Source organism: Tenrec ecaudatus, chromosome 14, assembly GCF_050624435.1.
Source record: "Tenrec ecaudatus isolate mTenEca1 chromosome 14, mTenEca1.hap1, whole genome shotgun sequence".
NCBI classification, from domain to species: Eukaryota; Metazoa; Chordata; class Mammalia; order Afrosoricida; family Tenrecidae; genus Tenrec; species Tenrec ecaudatus.
The window spans coordinates 22,714,311-22,736,834 of NC_134543.1; the positions used below are offsets into that span (position 1 = coordinate 22,714,311).

At 42.2% G+C, this 22,524-nt stretch overlaps 1 protein-coding gene and 1 non-coding gene across 3 annotated transcripts in view; both read left to right on the forward strand.

Moving 5' to 3' along the window:
- The window catches only part of SEL1L (SEL1L adaptor subunit of SYVN1 ubiquitin ligase), a 72,651-nt gene that overhangs the window by 28,939 nt on the left and 21,188 nt on the right, over positions 1 to 22,524 (forward strand). For both annotated transcript variants that reach the window (XM_075531410.1, XM_075531411.1), the window contains 11 exons: positions 2,144 to 2,311; positions 3,893 to 3,998; positions 5,213 to 5,375; positions 10,268 to 10,321; positions 10,412 to 10,471; positions 10,982 to 11,063; positions 11,695 to 11,849; positions 15,789 to 15,845; positions 18,609 to 18,677; positions 19,253 to 19,330; positions 21,811 to 21,873. In XM_075531410.1, the coding sequence (XP_075387525.1) occupies positions 2,144 to 2,311; positions 3,893 to 3,998; positions 5,213 to 5,375; positions 10,268 to 10,321; positions 10,412 to 10,471; positions 10,982 to 11,063; positions 11,695 to 11,849; positions 15,789 to 15,845; positions 18,609 to 18,677; positions 19,253 to 19,330; positions 21,811 to 21,873 (1,055 nt within the window). The remainder of the gene's footprint in view (positions 1 to 2,143; positions 2,312 to 3,892; positions 3,999 to 5,212; positions 5,376 to 10,267; positions 10,322 to 10,411; positions 10,472 to 10,981; positions 11,064 to 11,694; positions 11,850 to 15,788; positions 15,846 to 18,608; positions 18,678 to 19,252; positions 19,331 to 21,810; positions 21,874 to 22,524) is intronic.
- Positions 19,944 to 20,050, forward strand: LOC142426997 (U6 spliceosomal RNA). The gene has a single exon (XR_012779844.1). It is a non-coding gene; the product is annotated as a U6 spliceosomal RNA (small nuclear RNA).

Genomic DNA, 22,524 nt, shown 5'->3' on the forward strand with positions numbered 1-22,524 from the left:
CAGGGGATGTCCAGTTGCCTACAGATGGGCTGAGTCCCCAATACATTCTCCCCCTCATTCACAATGGGCATATCTTTTTTTTTTAAGTCTTCTTAAAATTCTAATAAATCCAAAAACACTAATTGCCATAGAACATGTTCCGACCCATAGAGAACCTGTAGGACGGAGTAGAATTGCCTCTGGGTTTCTGAGACTGTAAATCTTAATAGGAGCAGAAAGCCTCTTCTTTCTCACAAGGAGCACCGGGCAGTTTTCAACTGCTGCTCTTGCAGTTAGCAGCCCAACTCGTAACTCACTGTCTTGAGTTTATACTCTTGACCAAGACCATGAAAGTGCCCATTTACTCAGTATTTTAGATTTGTCTTTGTTTTCCAACCTTTTCTAGTTTCTTGAATGGTTTTTATTGACTTCACAAGAGCAGATTTTTATACTAATTTAAATAAAAAGCAGTCTGCTTCTTTCTACAAGTTCTCATGTACCATGAGGTAAGTAGTGTCCTCCCAAGGGCTGCATACTGACATTGTCATACTACATCCTTACTGAGAGTCAAGGCATGATTCCTTATCTACGGAACATGAATTTCTTACACGGATTTTACAAAGATTTCATGAGTTTCTTCTTTCATTTTAAATAACATATTTGATTACAAATGCTCATTACTTGAGTTACAGAGCCTGAAATTCTGTTATATTATACCAGAACAGTGATTACTATTGTTTTTAAAATACTTGGTTCTGAGGAGGTTTTAAAAATGACTATTTGAAATTCTTTCAGGATTTCTCCATGAGAGAAAATTAACTGAAAGTAACACATACTGTGAAAATTTTCCACACGAGATAATTGACTTGGAACTAAGAAATCCCCATCGTAACTTTTGGAAGACTTTAAAATACAATTAGAGGATAATAAGTTTCCTCGTTTGATTTATGTTTGGAAAAGATATCTCAGAAATAAATATTTTCTTTCTAATAACTTATTGAACACTTTTTAACAAGTTTCCATTTTCATGAAATTGATGGAACAGGTATTACATACTGGGGGTTCTTGGTTATTCCTGTTTATATTTTGCTGAATCAGATAGTTAAAATCTTTTGTTGTCAAGAGCCATTTGGTACTTTTGAGTTTCTTTTCTGCTGTACCGTTCATTCCATCACTTGCAATCTCTTGTATCTTTGAAACACTTAGAATGTATAAGTTTGGGTAAACTACAATTCCTATGATTAAGTTACTTTTAAAACAAGCATTTTTGTTATTGTGGAAAAAAGAAATACAAGCAGCCTTAGAGTTGTGAATGAGTTCTGCACCTAAGTCTGTCTCTTGGTCAACTGTTTTATGGGGGTTGTTTCATAACTGCAGGTTGTAGTTGGATATTTGTAACCCAGTGACTATAATCTTTGAGGTGTTCCCTTTAAACCTTGGTTCCTAGCAGAATTTCCCTTCTATAACATCCATCATGGTTCCATTTATTTTCTTTCTTCCATGCAGGCTCTAACCTCTGCGTAGCTGAAACATCTGCTTCACCTCATCTCCAACACCTGGCATGCTTCCCTGCACTTAGGAGATCCTTGGAAAGAACTTAAAAATAGAGATAGAGTCTTTTGTAAAGACTCTTTACCCTTAAAATTCCCAAAGTTTTGTGGGAACTAGAGCATCGTAAAGAAATAACCTCAGTACATAAGTGATAAATACTGAAAATACTGTGGGATCACAGGCGTACACAAGCAGTTAACTTTGCCTGAGGGACCATTTTCCTTACATGACTTTACATTACTGAATAACTTAAAACGTCCATATATAAATAGGGAAAGTTGTTTTGAGCAGTAGAATTGATCCAGTTGCATTTGGCCCTCTTGTTGTGCTCACTTGTTGGATAAGAGTTACAATAGACTTTTAACCTCCCTGACATTGTATCTTGACACCTTCAGAAATTCTAAGCGAGGTTTCAGTAGGCTAGTCAGCTCAGCCAGCTCAACAGGTGTCTTAACCTCAGGTCATTCCCAATCAGAATTTGGACCAGGTGCTTTTTGCCTGACATTGCAAACCAGGCGCCCAGATCTTCGTCTTCAATGCTCGCCGTCCCGATGGGCTGTCCGTGCATGCGTACTGGTGTGCTTTTCACGTTAACCTTCTGGTTTCTCTGCAGTTTTGACGGCCATTGAAGGCACGGCACATGGGGAGCCCTGCCACTTCCCCTTCCTCTTTCTGGAGAAGGAATACGAGGACTGCACGTCGGATGGACGGGAAGACGGCAGACTGTGGTGTGCGACCACCTACGATTACAAGGCAGACGAAAAGTGGGGCTTCTGTGAAAGTGAGTATTACTTTGTAAGGAGCGGTGTCCGCATTGCTTTTTGTTCAGGCCAACCATTTAGAAGCCTTTGTCTAGCAATCCTTTTCTACTTGGGTCAAAACTGGTCAGTGCTGATAATATTATAGGCTTAAATAATGGACTTAGAAAGCAACGAGGTACTAATTCGCAGGACTCAGACAGCTTGTCCTACTCATTTCAACATAATCTTTAGTTGGTATGCACAGATTGTCCTGTAAACCCTTCAGGCTGCTAGACTAATTAATGTTGTTGTGGTTTAAAGAAAAATAATCATTTTAACAATACTTTGAACTTGAAGCACTTGGTGCGGACCCTTTCCAAATATGCACCCCCAATTGTAACTCGTAAATTCCAGTCTGCTATGGATAAGCAGCCAAGGTTAGGCGTGGCTCTTCGTTGGAGGTGTACACCAGCCACTGGGCTTTGCCTCATTTACTGCAGGTCTATTTCCAGAGGAAAGAACTGCCAGGGAGATGTCTGGTTAGAAACCACATTCACAGGGTGACACAAACTGACGCAATGCTGACCTATATTCCTTATAGCCAGAGCCCAAGGGGTGTCAAGAATTACTCACTTGTTGGACCCAACAGAGCGGGCCCTAGGCTGCCTCTTGTTGTGGGAGACTGACTGTAGGGATCAGTCAAATCCCAGGTGTCTCTTGTGTTCATCTCACACCAAATGTATGTTCATCTCTCTAAAAATTGTTAAAAAGTTAAAAAATACTTTGAGTAAAATAGGCTATGGTAAAGTAACATTTAACAAGTTTAGTACATTTAGTCAACTTAAATGTTAATGTCAGTATAAAGGGACTGGCCTCTACAGGCAGGCTGTGTTTTTAAGAACATGCTACCTAAAAAGTAGCAACAGGAGATCTTAAACATGCCCCTTCTGATTAAAAATAGCATTTTGAAAATAATGCTCTGATAGAATAGTTTGACATTCCCCCCAAATAATTTCAAACATAGCCCATCTTTGTATGTGGTTCAATCAATGTGAAGGGCAATCGAGTATCCAACATCAACTTTGGTGTTTTGATATCATAAGCATTTACTACTACTTCTATTAGTCAAGAAGTGAAGTATTCACCTTGAAGAGGTCTAGATTTTGGTTCGATTTCATTACAACAAAATATTCTTTTAATATCGATAGTTTGTGATTTTTTAGTGCTGTTTCAGTGAATAGAAAAAATTAATGAAATTTAACATTAAATCAGTATCTATATTTCATTTTAAAAGCCCATTTTTGCTATTTCTATTATATAAGTAATCATAGAAACGATGTCCTTATAAAGAAATTCTATATGACCATGACAAATGCAGTGTGAGGCAGGCCTCCAATGGCCTTCTGCTTCAGCTCACCTTGCTATGCCGTCAGTTAAATGACATGCATGATTTGAGAATTGTGAGGAGCAAAAGTACCCCTCAAAAAGCAGTTCACTCCGACTTCCTATAAAAGAAAGAGATTTCATTTAGCTTGGGATTTTTTTTTCTTTTAAAGTCTTAGGTAACAGCCAACTCATAACCAATGTGTCTTTAAATGTATGTGTGGACATTTTCTTTTTAGCCGAAGAAGCAGCTGCTAAAAGACGGCAGATGCGGGAAGCAGAAGTGATGTACCAGACTGGCATGAAAATCCTCAATGGAAGCAATAAGAAAAACCAGAAACGAGAGTAGGTAGAATTGCCAAGCCCGTCTTCATCCAAGATAGGCTGTGCCTGAGTACCATTGCTGAGCACGTTACTCTTTCAAAGTGTACGACTAAACACCCCCCAAATTTAATTACTACTAAAGACACTCCCAAATTTAATGACTTTACAAGAAAGTATCCAGTTTTGGCTTGTCTGGTACAAAATGTTTATAAATGCCAATCTCAGAAATGAACAGTCAGCAAAATGGAAATTGACTGAAGTTGTACTAGTTTCCAAGAAGCAAGAATGTATATGCTATTCAGAATTCAAAATAAGACCAACCAAAGGAATTGTTTAAATGTGCTTTGTGATCTTCATCCAGGCAAAGACTGGGATTTAGGAATTGGCATTTGGAAAATAGGTAAAGCAAGTCACTGTGGTCTCTAAGACTTTATGTTCAGGTGATTTCAACTGATTTGTTATGTCATTCATAGAAAGATTTGGGTGGTGGTGGAAATTAACAGCAATTATCATATTGGATTGTTTAGTAAACTAAAAACCAAACCATACCCACTGCCTTCTACTTGATTCCTAACTCATAGCAACACTATAACACTCATTGCCACTGAGTCTATGCCAACTCATGGTGACCCTGTCGGACAGGCTAGAACTGCCCCTGTGAGCTTCCTTCCATGACTGTAGCTCTTTATGGGAGTAGAAGGCCCTGTCTTTTTCCCAGGGAACTGCTGGTGGTCATAGCCCAACAGTAATAACCATGACACCGGGCACCACTCTAGGACAGCATAACACTGCTCCATAGGGTTTCCAAAACTGTAATTGTTATGTAAGCATGCTGCCTCACCTTTCAAACCACCTACCTTGCAGCCAATGCTCGCCCCACCGCGCGACTAGACATTGTCATTTTACTATAAAGGAAGCCTGGTAGCATAGTGGGCTACGTGCAGTTCTCCCGTTGAAATTATAGTTAATCTCTAGTAGAAGCTTTAGAATTATGAAATACTCATAAATTATCCCAGATATCATGATAACAGAGAGGACTAGTAACTCCCATTAAAAACAAAGTAGCACTGGTGTTTTCTGTATGTATAATGTGACTTAGTAGACTTAAATTGTCAGAGGGATTCTATACCAGAGGGAAATAACTTAGGCCAAAAGTTAGTAGATCTTGAAAAAAATTTTTTTAATGGCAGTCCCAAAACATTAATTTTTTTTTGTCTTCTGTAATACATTTGAAGAGCATTTCGGTATCTTCATAAGGCAGCAAGCATGAACCACACCAAGGCCCTGGAGCGAGTATCCTATGCACTTTTGTTTGGCGATTACCTGACCCAGAATATCCCAGCAGCTAAACAGATGTTCGAGAGGCTGACTGAGGACGGCTCTCCCAAGGGACAGACTGTAAGTGCCTTTTCCAGGGAGACGCTCTCCACACTCAGCTCGTTTGTGCTCCCAGCTGCTTACTTTCTATGTCCTGACTTCTTTTCCCGGGAATACTGGGTGCCGGGATATCTTTAAATGTCAGCCTTGTGGTAGCCTCTTTAGCCAGTCTTCTTGGACAGTCTTTCAACTTAGTCAAAGGACATTTGCAGTCAGTGAGAGCATTTTATAGTGGCATGTACAGAACTTAAATAGGTTTAGATCTGTAGATAATGGAATGAAGATAACTAGCTTTTATCTGAAAATACTTATCCTTGCATTTTTGGCAAAATTCAGTTGTTCTAGCCCTTACTACTGTGGGGTCGTTTGGAGAAGTCGTGTTTTGTCACAGAACCCGTATGTGTGCTAATAGAGAAGTAGAACTAGACACTAGCGCCAAGTAGCCACCACATTTCCACCGCGCAGCCATTCATTCCAGCACGTGCGTCCGTCCGTACCCTTCCGGACCATCCTCCGCGAGTCTGTAGATAGGAATTTGTATCTGTAAGACTTCACTCTATACTCTCCTAGATTACTCTTCATTCAGCGGTTTTCACTTTTCACTTCAGTTATTAGGTTACATAATACACTGTATTCATAGTTGCCCAGTTGAACCAAAATTTTTCTTAAACAGCTCTTATGTCCAGTTAACATTCTAATGATCCAGAACTACACATTATATTTGATTATTTGTGCCTTAGTCACCACCCAAAAATAACATCATCCTTTCCCCAATTTTTTATTATACTAACTTGTTAGAGAGATGCCAGGTTTTCTCAAAATGTCCTACTTCAGTTCTCTGTTGTCTTGGTCACGGTGTCATTTAGTTTGTTTTTCTGTCACTTATATTTCCTGTAAACTGGATGTCACAGCCCAAGGCTGGTGAATTCATGTAAAATAATTCTGTTAGGTTGCATTATAACACGTTCTGTAGTTCACATTGTATAACATCATCACAACATATTGATTTATCCTTCGTGATGTTAAGGGTAACAGCTGGATTTCAGAAGATATCACATTTATTTAGAAGACCTTTAGTAATTCCACTTTATTCAAACTATGGGATTTGCTTAAAGATGAAAATTTTAATCATAGTTAGAGACAAACTGCCTAACAGACTACCTAAATAATAGTAATCTTGACCATTTTTCCTGTAAGAATGATTAACCAGTCTGTGACTCTCTATTCTGGGGTTTGGTCTATAACCTGATTATTTCTTAACTGCTCCCAATTGTTTTTGAAACATGTTTCTCCTCTTTGCTAGCAAATTTATAAAATCGTGCGCTCATGTGAAGTTACCGGTAAGTCAAAAAGTATTGCTACAGAGTTATCATTGTGAGATGTCATCTAGCTGGTTCCGCTCAGAGTGTCGCTCTGTGTAGCATCTGCCCAGGTCCTCACGGTTGTCTCCCTGTTGGAGCACCTTGTTCTAGCCACTGTGTCATTCCGTTTCTAGAATGATCGTCCTCTTTTTCATGACACTCTACTAAGCATAATGTCCTTTTTCAGAGACTGATCTCTCCTTATAGTATTTCCAAAATACTTAGCTGACGTCTCACCGTCCTCACTTCTAAAGAGACACCCTGGCTTCACTGCCCCCTTGGCAGATTGGTTGGTTCTTGTGGTCTTCCATGATGCTTTCAATATTCCTCACCACCACCACATTGCTTGGATCAGGCACACCTTAGTCCTCAATGTAGCATCCTTGCTCTTTGATACTTTAGAGAGATCATGTACAGCAGATTTGTCCAATGCGGTGTGTCATTTGATTTCTTGACTGCTCTTTCCATGAGCATTGATTGTGCATACAAGCAAAATGAAATCCTTAGCAACTTCGGTCTTTTCCCCATTTATCATGATGTTACCTATTGGTTCAGTTTTCAGGGTTTTTTTTTTAATTGAGTTGTGCTTTTATTTCATCACCTTAAGTCCTCCTTGATTTCAGTCAGTAAGGTTGTAAATGAGCTTTCCTTCTATCCTGATGCCCTTTTTTTCCCTCCTTATAGTCCAGCTTATCAGATTATTTGCTTAGCCTATAGATAATTAAGGATAGTGAAAGGATACAAGCCTGACCACACCTTTTCTGGTATTAAACCCTGCAGCGCTCTCTTGTTCTGCTGAATCTGCAGTTTCAGGGTCTGTGTAAAGATTCTGGATGACCACAATGAAGCATTCTGGAATTGCTCCTCTCCTCAGTGCTACTCATAGTTTATTACGATCCACACAGTCACATGTCTTTGTGTATTCAAAAACACAAGTCAATATCTTTCTGGTATTCTGTGCCTTAAGCCAAGCTCCATCTGGTATCAGCAGCTACATCTCTCATTGCGCATCTTCTGAATCTGACGTGAATTTCTGGCAGCTTTCTGTCAATGTACTGTTGCAACTATTTTTTAATTATATTCAGTAGATTTTTATTTGCATGTGACATTAATTGTATTTTTCTATAATTCCTACATTCAATTGGAATAGATACAAATATGAATCTCTTCCAGTCAGTCGGCTAAAGAGCTGTCTTCCAAATTTCTTCCAAGCTATATCAGTTTGTTGAAACATTTCAGTTAGTATTTTATTGATTCTTGTGCCTGTGCACCTTCAGTGCAGCTTGGACTACAACCTGTAATACCATATATTTGTAATTACATGCTACCTCTTGATATGATTAAACATCAACCAATTCTTTGTGGTACAGTGACCCTAGATTATTCCTTCCATAGAAATCGTCTGTATCACAAGTGTAGGCTTGAATTTTTCCTTCATTTCTTTCAGCTTTGAGATATACTGAGCATATTCTTCGTTTTTGACTTTTTTTCTGAAATTTTCTGTTTGGCTCCTTTACTTCATTTCTTCTATTTGCTTTAGTCCGCATTCAAGAACGAGTTTCAGAGTCTCCTCTGACATCTGCTTTGATGTTTTCGCTCACCTGCCCTCAATGACCCTTGGCTTCCTTCATGTGTTAGGGTCTGGATGCCATCCCACAGCTTGTCAGTGCTTCAGTCAGTGTGCAGGTTCTTGACCTGGTCTCTAAATTCAGGCAAGGTAAACCAAAGGTCATCTTAAACAAAAATATCAGAATGGGAAGCAGTGGTGACAGAGTCTTCACCTCTGAATACAATGTTTCCAGCTTTAACTCTTCCCTGAAGAATTCTTTTTTTTTTCAAATGATTTTGCTGGGGGCTCTTACAAATCTTATGACAATCCATCATTCCGTTGCATTAAGCACACTTGTACATTTGTTTATGCACTCATTTTGTCTTCCGTGATCATGTTGGGAAGGTGAGCATCACGGAATGCCTTCCCTGAAGAATTCTGTGCTCTTCAGGTTGCACCTTGTCAAAAAGCAGTTTGAGCATCCTTGGGGGCCTCAAATTTGTCTCCTATCAAATCTTCTTAGAGTTTTGTGAACAAAGAGAAGCCTGAAGAGGCAAGATCAGCATTGTTGGGTGGACGGGGTAAAGCTTCCAGGTGAGTGTCTCCTAGGACCTACCTTGCTCACCTTGAATAATGAGCAGGTGCGTTGTGGTGGTGGAAAGAAAAAACTCTGGGCAAGACTTCCTAGGTGCTTTTCTTTCCATTACATTTTCATTTCCTTAATATTGAATCATAATAAGCCCCTGTGGTTGTCCTGTGACCTTCAAGAAACCCTTCCAGATCACTGGTTTGGAACCCAAGAAACAGTTGGTATAGCCTTCTGAGCCGACTTTGCTGCCTGGAATTGAACTGGCTCAGCAGATCCCCTCGGAAGCCTCTGTTTGGCTTTTAAGGCACCCTAGCCAGACGAAGATGAGTCTGTTTGTAAGAGAACTTGTCTGCCACCATCCACTGATGGCACAGACATGTTTAAACACATTTCTTTCGGAATCCAAACGGCAATACTTTAGATATTCCCTCATATTATTGTTTTTTACAGGCATTCTAAGCGTGCTTCCTCCTAACAATAGAATGCTAGCTGAGGCGATAGACAAAGCCCCCAAATCATAGTGGCTTAGCAGAACCAAGTACTGTTTCTTGCTCATGCTCAGTCAATGCAACTGTCCTGCCTGGATCCTTGTCTTCTAAGTGGGGATTTCAGCCATCAAGTTGGTTCTGACTTATAGCAACTCTGTGAACAACAGAATAATACATTACAAAGTTCTGCACCATTCTTAATTGTTTCTGTGTTGAACTCACTGACCCTCCATGTAAGCCTACTGCCTGGAACATAGGACTTCAAACCATCATGAAAAGAGAAGAGAGGAACAGAGAATTCTTGAGAAGGTGGGGGAACGAGGAGTGATGCCCCGCGTATTTTACAAGCACTAGCAGTCTCTGCAACACCTACCTTTATAACTTATACTTTTATGTCATGAAGACAGGTGCATCGGTTTTGTTTTGGGGCCTTTTTTTGGTGGTGTGTGGCTGTGTTTTATAACATTATATTCTCTAGCATTAAACAACATCCCTCCCCCAGCCTCTTCCTCATTTTGACTGCTTTCCATCCCTCTTTCTTCCTGGGGTAGTTCATCTTGGGAATCTCTTGTCCTTTTCAGTTTGTAGCCCCACTCTATGTGGCTAAATTATTACTATAACACTTACATATTTTGTCTTCATCATAGCTGCTCATAAGTGTGCAGCTTTTTAAAGAATCTGGCTAGCATTTTATGAAATTTTATTTATAATTGTTATGATAAATTTTTCAACTTGTTTATATTTCATTATGTAACTGTCAAGCTATGAATATGTTTCTGAGGCTATCTAATTCCAAGGTTTGGGCAGACTTAACACAGTTCATATTTTAAACATGAATTTTTTTAATCTTTCTGTGATGCATCAAGCTATATCTTTCTAAGACTTTCACCAAAGGAAAAACTTTTACTCTTGTTATTTTGTTTCAGGCCCTTGGCTTCCTCTATGCCTCTGGACTTGGTGTTAATTCAAGTCAGGCAAAGGTAATACTGTCACATTTTTATTGTATGCTGTGATTTAAATGGGGTAAATAGATGCCTGTTTTCGGTTCAGCATCTTTTCTTCCTTCACAGGCCCTGGTATATTATACTTTTGGAGCCCTTGGTGGCAACCTCATCGCCCACATGGTTTTGGTAAGTCAGGCTTATGTGAGAGACGAATAAAGGCACTGAGTGACAGAGTAACACAAGGATCTGTGCTCTGCAGATGTCCCGGCTTTTCTAGCCTTCATTTTAGATATTTGCTTATTTTAGTTTCCTCAAACTAAATACTCCGTTGACTACCCTTCAACTTCGTGTCAATGAATCTAACAATTGAAATCTACAGGTAGATTTGTTAAAGTTGCATCCATAATAAGATGAAAAACAGGTTTAAGTGAGAGCTTATGTAATCTTCTCTTACGGCAAAATGTGCATAGCTCATTTGTAAAGTTCATGACTCTGGTTTGATTGCTCTAGGAATTTTATTACTTATTCCCTACTACTTATTGGCTATGGTCTGGTTGTTGAAGTTGCAAAATAAATTTCCAAAGAAACTTTTTTCAACTCTAGATAAAAGCAGTGCTAGTGCACTTGGATCAAAGAGCAGCAAAATGACATAGCAATGTGGTTCGCTTTCATTGTCCACCCGATGCTATCTTGCAGGGTTACCGGTACTGGGCTGGCATTGGAGTCCTCCAGAGCTGTGAATCTGCACTGACGCATTATCGCCTTGTTGCCAACCACGGTACCTACTGTTTCTTTCTTACCTTTTATAACAGAAAAATGCAGAATTGCCCAAGCCACAGCGATGCTTATTCAGCGATTTGAAACGGCCTACATGGCTCCTATACAGTGTGGCATCTTTACCCTAGGTGATTAAATTTGATCTGAATTTCACTTAGACTTCTACTTTAAGTATTTTGTGGAGTTAAGTCTGATTTATTGGAAGGTGGCTTTTTTCATTAATCATTTTATTGGGAGCTCTTACAGATATTATCACAACCCGTAATTCAATTAGATCAAGCCTAATTGTGCAATTGCTGCCACCATCATTTTCAAAACATTTTCTTCATTCTTGAACTCTTTGATATCAGCTCCCCTTTATCCCTTCCCTCCCCCACTCAAACCCCCCAGGAACCTTTATTGTTACATATTATTATTTGTTGTTGTGTCTTATAGCATCTAATGTATCCGTTCACCTACAATTCTGTTATTTGTTCCCCTCAAGTGAGGTTACACAGAGAAGATGGCCCTAGACTATTCTAGAATTGTCTCCTTGAACCTAGACTCTGTTAGTGCTTCTGGGATTAGACTCTTCCAACTGAGGTGACCTTTCTAACTTTCTTCTGTCTTGTTTCTCTGCCCCCAAATTTCAGTTGCCAGTGATATCTCACTGACAGGGGGGTCGGTAGTGCAGAGAATACGACTGCCAGATGAGGTGGAAAATCCAGGAATGAACAGCGGGATGCTAGAAGAAGATTTGATTCAATACTACCAGTTCCTAGCTGAAAAGGGTGATGTGCAAGCACAGGTATGTATTTCAGTGTCTGAGAGAATGACTTGCTGCCTTGCATCTTTCAATTCCTGAAGGCAAGTGCTTCTGTCAGAAGAGAACATTTTTATTATTCAGAGCAGGTATTCCCGACATCTCGGTTGGGATTACCTGAGGAGCTCTTTAAAACAAAAATAGAGATACCACACTCTCAAGATTCCCTTTGGATTGTGTGGGATTGGGCCCAGCTCTGCCGAGTCATGAAAGCTCACAGGGTGAATCTAATGGACAGCACAGTTGACAGTCACCCATGAAAGGAGCAGCATTAACCATCTCCATACCCCAAGGACAGAGCCGGAACTGTCTGTGGAATGGTTGGAATTTCAGATGCTTTTCAGTGCTATTTAATATTTTCTTTGCTTGTTTCAAACCATAATTTCATCAAGGTCAGTAACAGAAATAGTCTTGTTTAATGTAAACTATAGGATGTGCATCTAAGAAGTCATGTATAATTTGTTACTTAATGGGTTAGTTTATTGGGGGAGGGGGGTTTATTGTCAATGTGAAAACATCAGTCTTACATTCAACACATCAAACACATTTTATGTCAACACATCCGTTGCAGTGCCTTTAATGGTCCATCCCACTTCTCTGTTTCCTGTTTCCATTCTTCCGTTTTTCCTTGCCCTCTGAACTTCATCCTTCAGTTAATGCTGCCCTATGATCTTAAATGGGTGATTAATTTAGCACAGGAATGACTTCAGTTTCTGGAGAGTAATTAGGGCCATAGCCTTGCAGGTTCCACCTATCTGTGACCAGTAAGCCAGGTCTCTTGCATGGTGTTGAGTTCTGTTTCACATTCTTCTCCCATCGATCCAAGACCTCTGATGCGAGTCTTTTTGGAGTAAATGGTTGAGAGGGCTGGGCACTGTCTAGTTCTCCAGGACTCAGGGTTGTGAAGACGGCTGCTCTTCTCCCTGTGGTCCGTAAGTCCGTGGGACTAATGGTTTCGGTATGTGTTTTGCTTTGCATCACTCTTCATTCCTCTGGTCGGGGAGAGAACAATAGGGGTACATTAGAGGGCTGCTCGTGAGCTTTCTAGACCCCACTCACTACTCACCAAAGTAGGATGGAGAGCACTCCTTTTGTGAACTCTGTTTTGCCAACTGACCCTGGTGTCCACTGAGACTGTGGTCCTGATCCCCTAGCTCCAGCAACTCATTCTTCATGGATTATTTTTCATACCAAAATAGAAGGAGGACTTCAACAACTGTCATTATTTTTCTATTAGGCTTTTAATTCTTTCTGATGTAGAAATATAGAGAGATGAACAATAGGAGAATATCTAACAGAAAGGAGTTTGTTTGTTTTTTAAATACCATAAAAAACTAAGTCTTAGCTCGTAGAAATTATAACGTTATCTTGTCTTAATAAATAGTTTATTTTACACAAGAGAAATTAAAGAGAGAAAGAAATGCATATCAGCAAGGAATTGTTTAACTCCAATAGCACACTCCAAATCTAATGGAATACTATCTACTACTTAATGTGAGAGCTCTGGTGGCATAGCGGTTCCAAATTAGGCTGCGATCCAGAAGGTCAGCAGTTCAAACCCACCAGCTGCTCCTCCAGAGAAAGATGGGGCTACCCACTCCAGTAAACAGTTACAGTCCCAGAAACTCACAGGGACTGTTCTACCCTGTCCTTTAGGGTCGTTGTGAGTCGGCATTAACTCTCTGGCAGTGATTGAGTATACAACTACTAAAAGTTATGTGGAAAACTATTTTTAAAAATTAGTTGGAAAAAAAACAGCTTATAAATAAGTTGATCTTAGTATATTCCACGAAAAAGTTGTTTTAAAAAAATCATAAAATGCCATTTCCTATTAAACATACAGAAAAATGTATGAATTTTGAGTATGCAGCTCAACAAATTATCATGATCATCACTAAAATGTTTTGAGGTAGAGTAAAGTAAGTTTTCCCACGGTCATATTTCCATTATGTTTAACTCTTAAGTTTTCTGTAATTTCTTTTGACCTGTGCCTATTGAAAAGTGAGCTGCTTCATTACATCAGGGGGTCTCCCATCACTTTCATCATTAGTTTCTAACTTAGTCTACTGTGGTCTACCCATGATGGGTGCAACTTCAGTCCTTTGAAATCTCTTGGCCTTGCTTTATGGCCCACTCCTGTGAGCGCTAGGTAAGTGTCAGCGGAATCAAATTTGTTCATATTGTTGTATCCTTAGTAATTTGCCTTTGTCTGCTTTTCCTCTCTGGTACTGGGAACAGAATTTCCCCTACTTTCATTGTGTATTTGCTTTTCCTTCTTTCTCCATTTGCTCCCATCCATTTGATTTCTATATATAAGGCTATGTTCTTGAGTGTATACAGACTTAGAACTGTTACCTGTCTAGTGGATTTTATATCATCAAGCACTCTTTATCTCTAAAAATGTATTTTGCTTTAAATTACACTTTCATAACGGTCTTATTACACTACTTAGTTAATATTGATATGGAATACATTTTTTCTTTCAACTACCTTATACTTAAAAGTGTTTTTCTTGTAAAAATCATATGATTTGTTTATTTTTGATTCGTTGTAGCACTTTTTAAAGTGAAGTAGTTAGTGGTATATATGCATTTTCTCTCGTTCTGCTTCTGCCTGTCCTGCGTTTCCATGCTCCCCTGTCCTGCGTTTCCATGCTCCCCTGTCCTGCTTTTCCATGCTCCCCTGTCCTGCGTTTCCATGCTCCCCTGTCCTGCGTTTCCATGCTCCCCTGTCCTGCGTTTCCATGCTCCCCTGTCCTGCGTTTCCATGCTCCCCTGTCCTGCGTTTCCATGCTCCCCTGTCCTGCGTTTCCATGCTCCCCTGTCCTGCGTTTCCATGCTCCCCTGTCCTGCGTTTCCATGCTCCCCTGTCCTGCGTTTCCATGCTCCCCTGTCCTGCGTTTCCATGCTCCCCTGTCCTGCGTTTCCATGCTCCCCTGTCCTGCATTTCCATGCTCCCCTGTCATTCCTTTCCTGTCCTCCTTTGGTTGTGGTTGGGGTGTTTTTGTGAATGCATCCTTTTCCTGTGAGAGTTTGGCAGGTAGACATGTGTTCACTGCTCTTTCCGTGGTTGTCCTGGAGTTCTGGCAGTTCAGTGCTAGAGCTCTCTTGTTGCAGGCGGGGAGCCTGCATTTGATCGCTCTCCAGTGTAGCGCAGTGCAGCCATCACCTGCGGATTGCATGTTGCTGTAACACTGACCAGGTCTCAGTAGAGCTTCCAGTCGAAGGGAGACTTGGAAGAAAGCCTGACCTTCTACTTCCAGAGGTTAGCCTATGGAAGCCCTGTGATTCACACCTGTCCCATTCACAGTGATCATGGGACGAGTACAGGACCAAGCAGGTACATGGGGTTGCTATGAGTCAGGGCAGCAAGAAGTGACTGTCCTACCTAGCACCACACCCACGTTTGGCTTAGCAAAATCTGATAGGAATGAACACCTACACCATTTCCCAGTCAACTGAGGGGTCTATGAGCGGTGTGTATCATTCTGTATACTTTTTTTTTACTACACAAGACATTGCTTTCTACTAAATACCCAAATTTAGATAGTCTCACACATTTTCCTTTCCATTGCACTATGTTACTACATCTCCAGGCTTTCTGGGATCGTTTCCCTCTGCCCAAACCCTTGCAGTGTTTCCCTTACAGAAGGTCCATTGGTGAAAAGTTCAATTTGGGGTTGTCAGGAAATGGTTTATTTTAGGTTGATGCCAAAATAATTTAGAATTAAAATCAGGCGTTTTTAAAAGTTGTAGGTTAAAGTAGAGCAGTATCTTAAGTAGGTAAGACTAAATATTTGCCTTGTTGAGTCATTCGTAGAATTAATAGGAACCTTTTTTACAATCTCCTAGTTTCTGTCTGGTCACTCTTAACTGCACCCCAGTTGCTACCACTCAATCGCACCTAATTTTCGTTGCCTTCCAGGTTGGACTGGGACAGCTGCACCTGCATGGAGGGCGTGGAGTCGAACAAAACCACCAGGTAACGTCCCTTCAAGTCTCAGCGAGAAATGGCACTCCAGATGCCTTCCTTTCTTGCTAAATAATGCTAGTGTTGAACTTGGCTTATCAAAATCTGATAGGATTTTGAAGCTTGCGTCATTTAGATTCCATCACATAAGCTTTCCTGATCTGACGAATCTGTATGTAAGTGTGAGAATGAAAATGTAAATGTACCGGAAGGTGGTGGGAAAGATTTCATTAATGCTAAGACCTGGTTCTCAATCCTACCAGAACAAAACAGACACAAACCCAAGTCTGGATTTTTGTATGTGATAGAAATATGTCTTAAAACTCCTACTAGGAAATGCATGCCAGAACTACGGAAGACTTTGTTTGTGAGAAACTAGGAGTGTGTCATAACAGCTGTCAGGCGTGTGTCCAGTCACCAACTTTGGTCTGCCTTATTTCCTCAAGAGTGCTGCCCTGAGGTGCACCTACCCCTTAGGTGTCCTGCCACTGCCTCCCTTTCCTACGCAACAACCTGTGCTTGTAAAAGAAGCCTTTGATTGTGTCGCTTCCTACGACTGAAGACAAAGCTGTCTGTGTGACCTCCAAGGCTTTGTCCTAGTCTCCATTTGCCTCAGCAGCCCTCTCCTCCCAGAGCTGCTCTCGGGGCTCTTAACGGATCGAGTGCCGTCCTGGCTGCAGACTGCTGTGACGTCGGTCTCTCTGTCGAGAGTATTACTCAGCCCACTTTTTTTACCTAGATGATTCCCACTCAGCCTCCAGATATACACTTGCTTTGGATATACTTCCCCTGAGAATCTCCCCCAACCCCCAGCCCTTCTCCAGGAAGAGGGCATGCATCACAGTTATAATTTCTCAGGTGTGTTCAGTGTGGCTCTTGTTGCCATGGTAAATTAGTGACGATATCAGTTGTGTTGAGTCTGTGTCTCCCTGCTGGAACGAGAGGGCCTTGACAGCAACATGCACACTCCTGCCTTATTGGCGCTGTCCTCCAGACCTGGCAGTGCCTAGCGAGTGGGAAATGTTTGATGAATGCTTGTCGGTGTAGTAAAACCCTGTTTTTCTATTATGCCAGTAAAGAATTCTAATTTAAATTATTACTATTAACTCTAAGAAATGAATTTTAGCAAAATATACAAGATTTAGTGATAGGCCAAATAACTTCTCTTTGCTCATACAGAGCTTTAAGTTTAGTAAGGGCATTAAGTATCATATTATTGTGTCAGCAGTTGTACAAGAAATTGTGACTATTGCTAAGGAAGATGGGAACAAAACGAAGCAGTACTGAGTTGAGTAAAGCCCGACTATGCTCACATACTTGCAGCAACACTTGAAGGGCTACAGTGGACCAGCCTGCTCAGATTTAACAAGAGCGGTGTTGCTCGTTGTATAAGAAGTAGAAGACCTCAAGAAATAAAGGCAGGAGATGAGTCAGAGAAGTGTGCGTGAAGCTCAGATGAGAGATCATGTAGCTTGGACTGGATTTGTGGTAACAGAGGAAAATAGATAGATTCAAAATATAAAAGCAGGACTTAGTGATGGATTGCTTATGAGAATGAAGGAGACCAGGTCTCTTGATCAACCAAGAGATGGTGTCGCCGTTACTTAAATTGAGACACTTGGAGGAAAACAAGTTGGGTTTAGTGAAGATTCCTGTTTTAGTGATGTGTTCAAGCAGGGAATATTTGGAAGCAGTTGACTAATCTTGCTTGGAGCAGAAAAAAGGGATGTAGGAATTGCCACCATCTCCGTGGCTAGTGAAGCCATGTGAGCAGATAAGATTGCTAACAGAATAAAGTGAGAATGGAGTTCAAACTCAAGCACTGAGGAACTCTAGCGATTCAAATGGAAGGTGAGTATTAATAAGACGTCAGCAGTACAGCTAGAGAGGTACAATGGATAGCAGGAGAGATTGGCATTGTGTAAGCCGAGCTAAACAAGTCTTTGAGGAAAGAGCCAAGCTGGGTTGGATGCTGCAGAAAGAGGTGAAGTGAGATCAGAGAAAATAGGTATTGGCAACATGGAGGTCACTGTTGACCTTGAAGTGTTTTTGTTGACAGTTGTTCTGGAATCCATTTTGGGACTGGACTTAGAATGAACGTGGTAAATGAACTAGAGGAGAGAGTGTGTGTAGATATGTCATTAGAGAAGCTTGACTACAAAGGAAAGGAGGTAACCAACTGAAGGCAGTCATTGGTGAAGAGAAGTCAGGTCCCAAGGAACAAGGAGTCTTAGGTATTTTGACTTTGGATTTATTTTCAATAAGGGATTACTAGGCTCTGTTTGAGGAGGAAGAGGTCAGAAAAGGGAAAAATAACCAATGGAACAAGGTCCTTTCCAAAGATGGATAGTGCAATTCAGACTTATGTTAATGAATTCATACTGATGCCAAAGTGTTTAGTTTTGTAATCTTAAATAGACTAATGACTCCCTCTTAAACAGTACCCCAAAAAGGAAAATATGGGTGTTTTTAGAATAATATAAAAATATGTTCCCTGCCTTGTGAAGACTACAATACTTTGTTTCGCATTTTCCGCCAGGTTAGCCTACCAGTGGAGAGGTAGAGGAAAGAAGTGAGCCGGTCTTAAATGTCTTTTAAACAGTCTCATGTTCACCTGGGCCTGTAAACTCCTGATGTCATCTTCTCTGGGAACTCAGATTTCTTTGCATCTGCTAACTGTGCAACTCAATGATCAATCGTACCCTGAGGTGATAACTAATACAGCTTCTGTATTGTCCCATTTTGAAATTCTCTTCATAAATGCTTTACTCACAGAGAGCGTTTGACTACTTCAACCTGGCAGCGAATGCTGGCAATTCCCATGCTATGGCCTTCTTGGGAAAGGTACTGTACGTCCTACGTGAACCGCTCATACACTGTAAACCCACCTTGTGTTCAGGATGCACAACATGCTGAAATGAAGGGAGAAGGGAAGTTTGCAGTCCAAAGATATTTTATCTTAGGCAAAGTCATTTTCCTGAGTAACTTAAAGGTAACATAGTTAACTTTAGCATAGCCCATTATTCTGTTGGTTCCCATTTAAATCCACTTCGGCTGGGTGTACCCCTGCTTCTGTCTATTTTATTGCATAAGGAGGTAGTTATCCCATGTCCTGCCATTGTTTTACTTTTTTTGCTAAATCTGCCATAGCTGCCTGCTTGCTTCTGTGTTGCATAAAAGTCAAAATAAGTATTTGTGGAGGATGCTTAGGGGCTACAGATGCCCAAGCTCGTGACTGCTAACTAAAAGGCTGGTGATGCAAACCCACCCTGAGGCCACTTGGAGGAAAGGCCTGGCTGTCAGCTTCTGAAAGATCACGGCCATGAGAACCCAGGGGGCGGGTCTCGGAATGAGACGGCTGGGAGAATTCTGAAATGGGCGAGGGTTGCGGCTCTTAGTGAATGGGCTCTCTTTTCCAGATGTACTCAGAGGGCAGTGAAATCGTGCCTCAGAGTAATGAGACGGCGCTGCACTACTTTAAGAAAGCTGCTGACATGGTAAGACTTCACGGCTCGGCCTATTGTAACACGCACCGCAGACCGTTACTTTGAGGTGGTTCTTTCAGCTGCCACCAGGCAGCTCTGCAGGAGAAAGACCCGAGGAATCTGCTGTCGTAGAGGCTCTCACTGCCACCACACGGGCTCTGAAAGCTCCATGAGGCAGTTCTGTCCTGTCAGATGGGGTCACGGAGAATGGAAAGTGGACGCACTAGCACCAGACAACAGTAACAAGTGTTCCTTAGTAAGCAGCGTACTGAAGCCAGGGTCAGCCATCACTCCTGTGTCTGCGAGGGGGCTTAACCAGGTCATGGAAAAATAGAACCAAAAGATCATGGAAACTGGCTTGGACATTTCGAATCTCCCTTAAACATGAGTTATGTAAATAAATTAACTAGAAAAGGCCTTCCAAATAAAGTTGGGTTTTGGTTTTGTTTGTTTTTTTGTTTTTTTTCCAGGAACTAGACTCCTGAACATTAAGTCTCTGTTTAAATGTCATTGAAGGAGATTCAATCCAAGAGTTAATGATTATATTCATGGAATTGGCACTTAGATTATCTACTCCTATTTGTATTGCAACTTCAGGCTTAAACTCTTCAATAATTGGGGTACTGTGCTCGCTTCGGCAGCACATAGACTAAAATTGGAACGATGCAGAGAAGATTAGCATGGCCCCTGCGCAAGGATGACTCGCAAATTCTTGAAGCGTTCCATATTTTAAAAATAATAATAAAAATTGGGGTACTCTAACAGACCTTTGTGTATAACCTGCCATTCTTTGCCCCGGTGTTTACCTCAAAGACCGTGTGTGCCAACTGTACCCACCTGCCACCAGGTGTGCACTGAGCTTTTACCAGTGTAGTTCCGGCCTCGTTCCGAGGAGTACTGTATTCCCAGACGTGCTGCTCTTGGTTCTGTCCTCTGAATTTAGGCAAGTTCTAGATTTGTCTCTCTTAGTTTTCCAAGTTACAGTTCTCTTGGCTCGCAGCATTCCCGTCGTCTCCCGTGTCCTGCAGTAGATGCCGCTGCCCTGTGGAATCTGCTTTTTTACTGTGGAAGAGCTGGCCACTCCAAAACACACCCACAGCCTACCGTCAGTTTAATTTTAGGTCTTTTTTTTTAATCATTTTATTGGGAGCTCGTACAACTCCTATCACAATCCATACATCTATTGGGTCAAGCACATTTGTACATTTGTTGCATCATCGTTTTCAAAGCATTTTCTTTCTACTTGAGCCCTTGGTGTCAGCTCCTCATTTTTTCCCTTATCCCTCCCCTCCCTGGTCTCTTTTTAAGATGAACAAAGTTAAAAGTTACATTATGAATTCATGGTACAACAAAAGTTCATTTCAAATTTACTTTACTCTTCAGAAAACTGTAGAAAGCTCCCCAGATGTATTACAAACCTTCTTTTTCGTCAGACGGGAAGCGGGATGATTTGTTTCGAATTGCAGAGTATTAATCATGCTCTTCCAGCCCTGGTGGCACAACTCTGCCCAGGAGGAAGGTGAGGTAGTCGGCCTCTGTATAGGGTGCAGCCTCAGAAACCCCAGGGAGCAGGTCACCAGGGGGAAGGTGAGGCAGTCGGCCTCTGTATAGGGTGCAGCCTCGGAAACCCCAGGGAGAAGGTCACCAGGAGGAAGGCGAGGCAGTCGGCCTCTGTATAGGGTGCAGTCTTTGGAAACCCCAGGGAGCAGGTCACCAGGAGGAAGGTGAGGCAGTCGGCCTCTGTATAGGGTGCAGTCTTGGAAACCCCAGGGAGCAGGTCACCAGGAGGAAGGTGAGGCAGTCGGCCTCTGTATAGGGTGCAGCCTTGGGAACCCCAGGGAGCAGGTCACCAGGAGGAAGGCGAGGCAGTCGGCCTCTGTATAGGGTGCAGTCTTGGAAACCCCAGGGAGCAGGTCACCAGGAGGAAGGCGAGGCAGTCGGACTCTGTATAGGGTGCAGCCTTGGGAACCCCAGGGAGCAGGTCACCAGGAGGAAGGTGAGGCAGTCGGCCTCTGTATAGGGTGCAGCCTTGGGAACCCCAGGGAGCAGGTCACCAGGAGGAAGGCGAGGCAGTCGGCCTCTGTATAGGGTGCAGTCTTGGAAACCCCAGGGAGCAGGTCACCAGGAGGAAGGCGAGGCAGTCGGACTCTGTATAGGGTGCAGCCTTGGGAACCCCAGGGAGCAGGTCACCAGGAGGAAGGCGAGGCAGTCGGCCTCTGTATAGGGTGCAGCCTTGGGAACCCCAGGGAGCAGGTCACCAGGAGGAAGGTGAGGCAGTCGGCCTCTGTATAGGGCGCAGCCTCGAAAACCCCAAGGAGCAGGTCACCAGGAGGCACGGTCCACTCAACGGCAGCAGAGTTGGGTTTGGGTTTAAGATATGTGTGTAAATTATTTATTTTGCTGTTATTTTTCTTTTAATTCAGTTACTCACTTATTCTTGCCTGTGTTTGAATGATTTCCTTTTCCTCTTGTCTCGTTCATCTTATTCCCAGGGCAATCCGGTTGGACAGAGCGGGCTTGGCATGGCTTACCTCTATGGAAGGGGCGTGCAAGTTGTAAGTAGTGTGGAAGCTAACACTCTGACTGCAGTGGGGAGGGGAGGGATTCCTTAGGCCCAGGTGAGGAGGCTGCCTCATCACAGCTAAAGCTGAATCTTATCCTTGTGACTCCTGAGTTCAATTCCCTTCGTGCCCCACACCTCCTCGGCCTTGCCTCACATCTCCTCCCCACCTGCCTTTTTAGGAGGCCCGAGTCTGGCACTTTCTCCTGAGGAGGAGAACCTATTCCTCCCCTCCTTTTGACCCTCTCTCCCCTTCTTGCCCCTCTCTCCACGACTCAACATCTCCCTTGCTCCTCTCTTCTTCACTCAGCCTCCACGTGGGCCAGACTCTTCCCTGCTGGAGAGGAAGGTGTTCCATCCTACCCTCCGCCCTTCATGTGACCCGCTCTCCTTTCGCACTTGCCAGTCACAAGTTGCTCTCTCTCAAGCCTTTCCCCACAAAGCCAAGTTCCTCCAAAGAATGCATTCTGTCCTGCCAGCCACTCTCCAGCTTGCAGTCACTCGGGCTTCACTCTTGGATCATTATTCTGCCTAAGTCACCAGGAACTTCCCAACTGTCAGCACTAGTTGACATTTTGGGGTTCTGCCTACTTGAACCCCTGCTTTCCGGAGGTTTGGTGACTAGGCTTCGGTGGTTCTGCGTGGC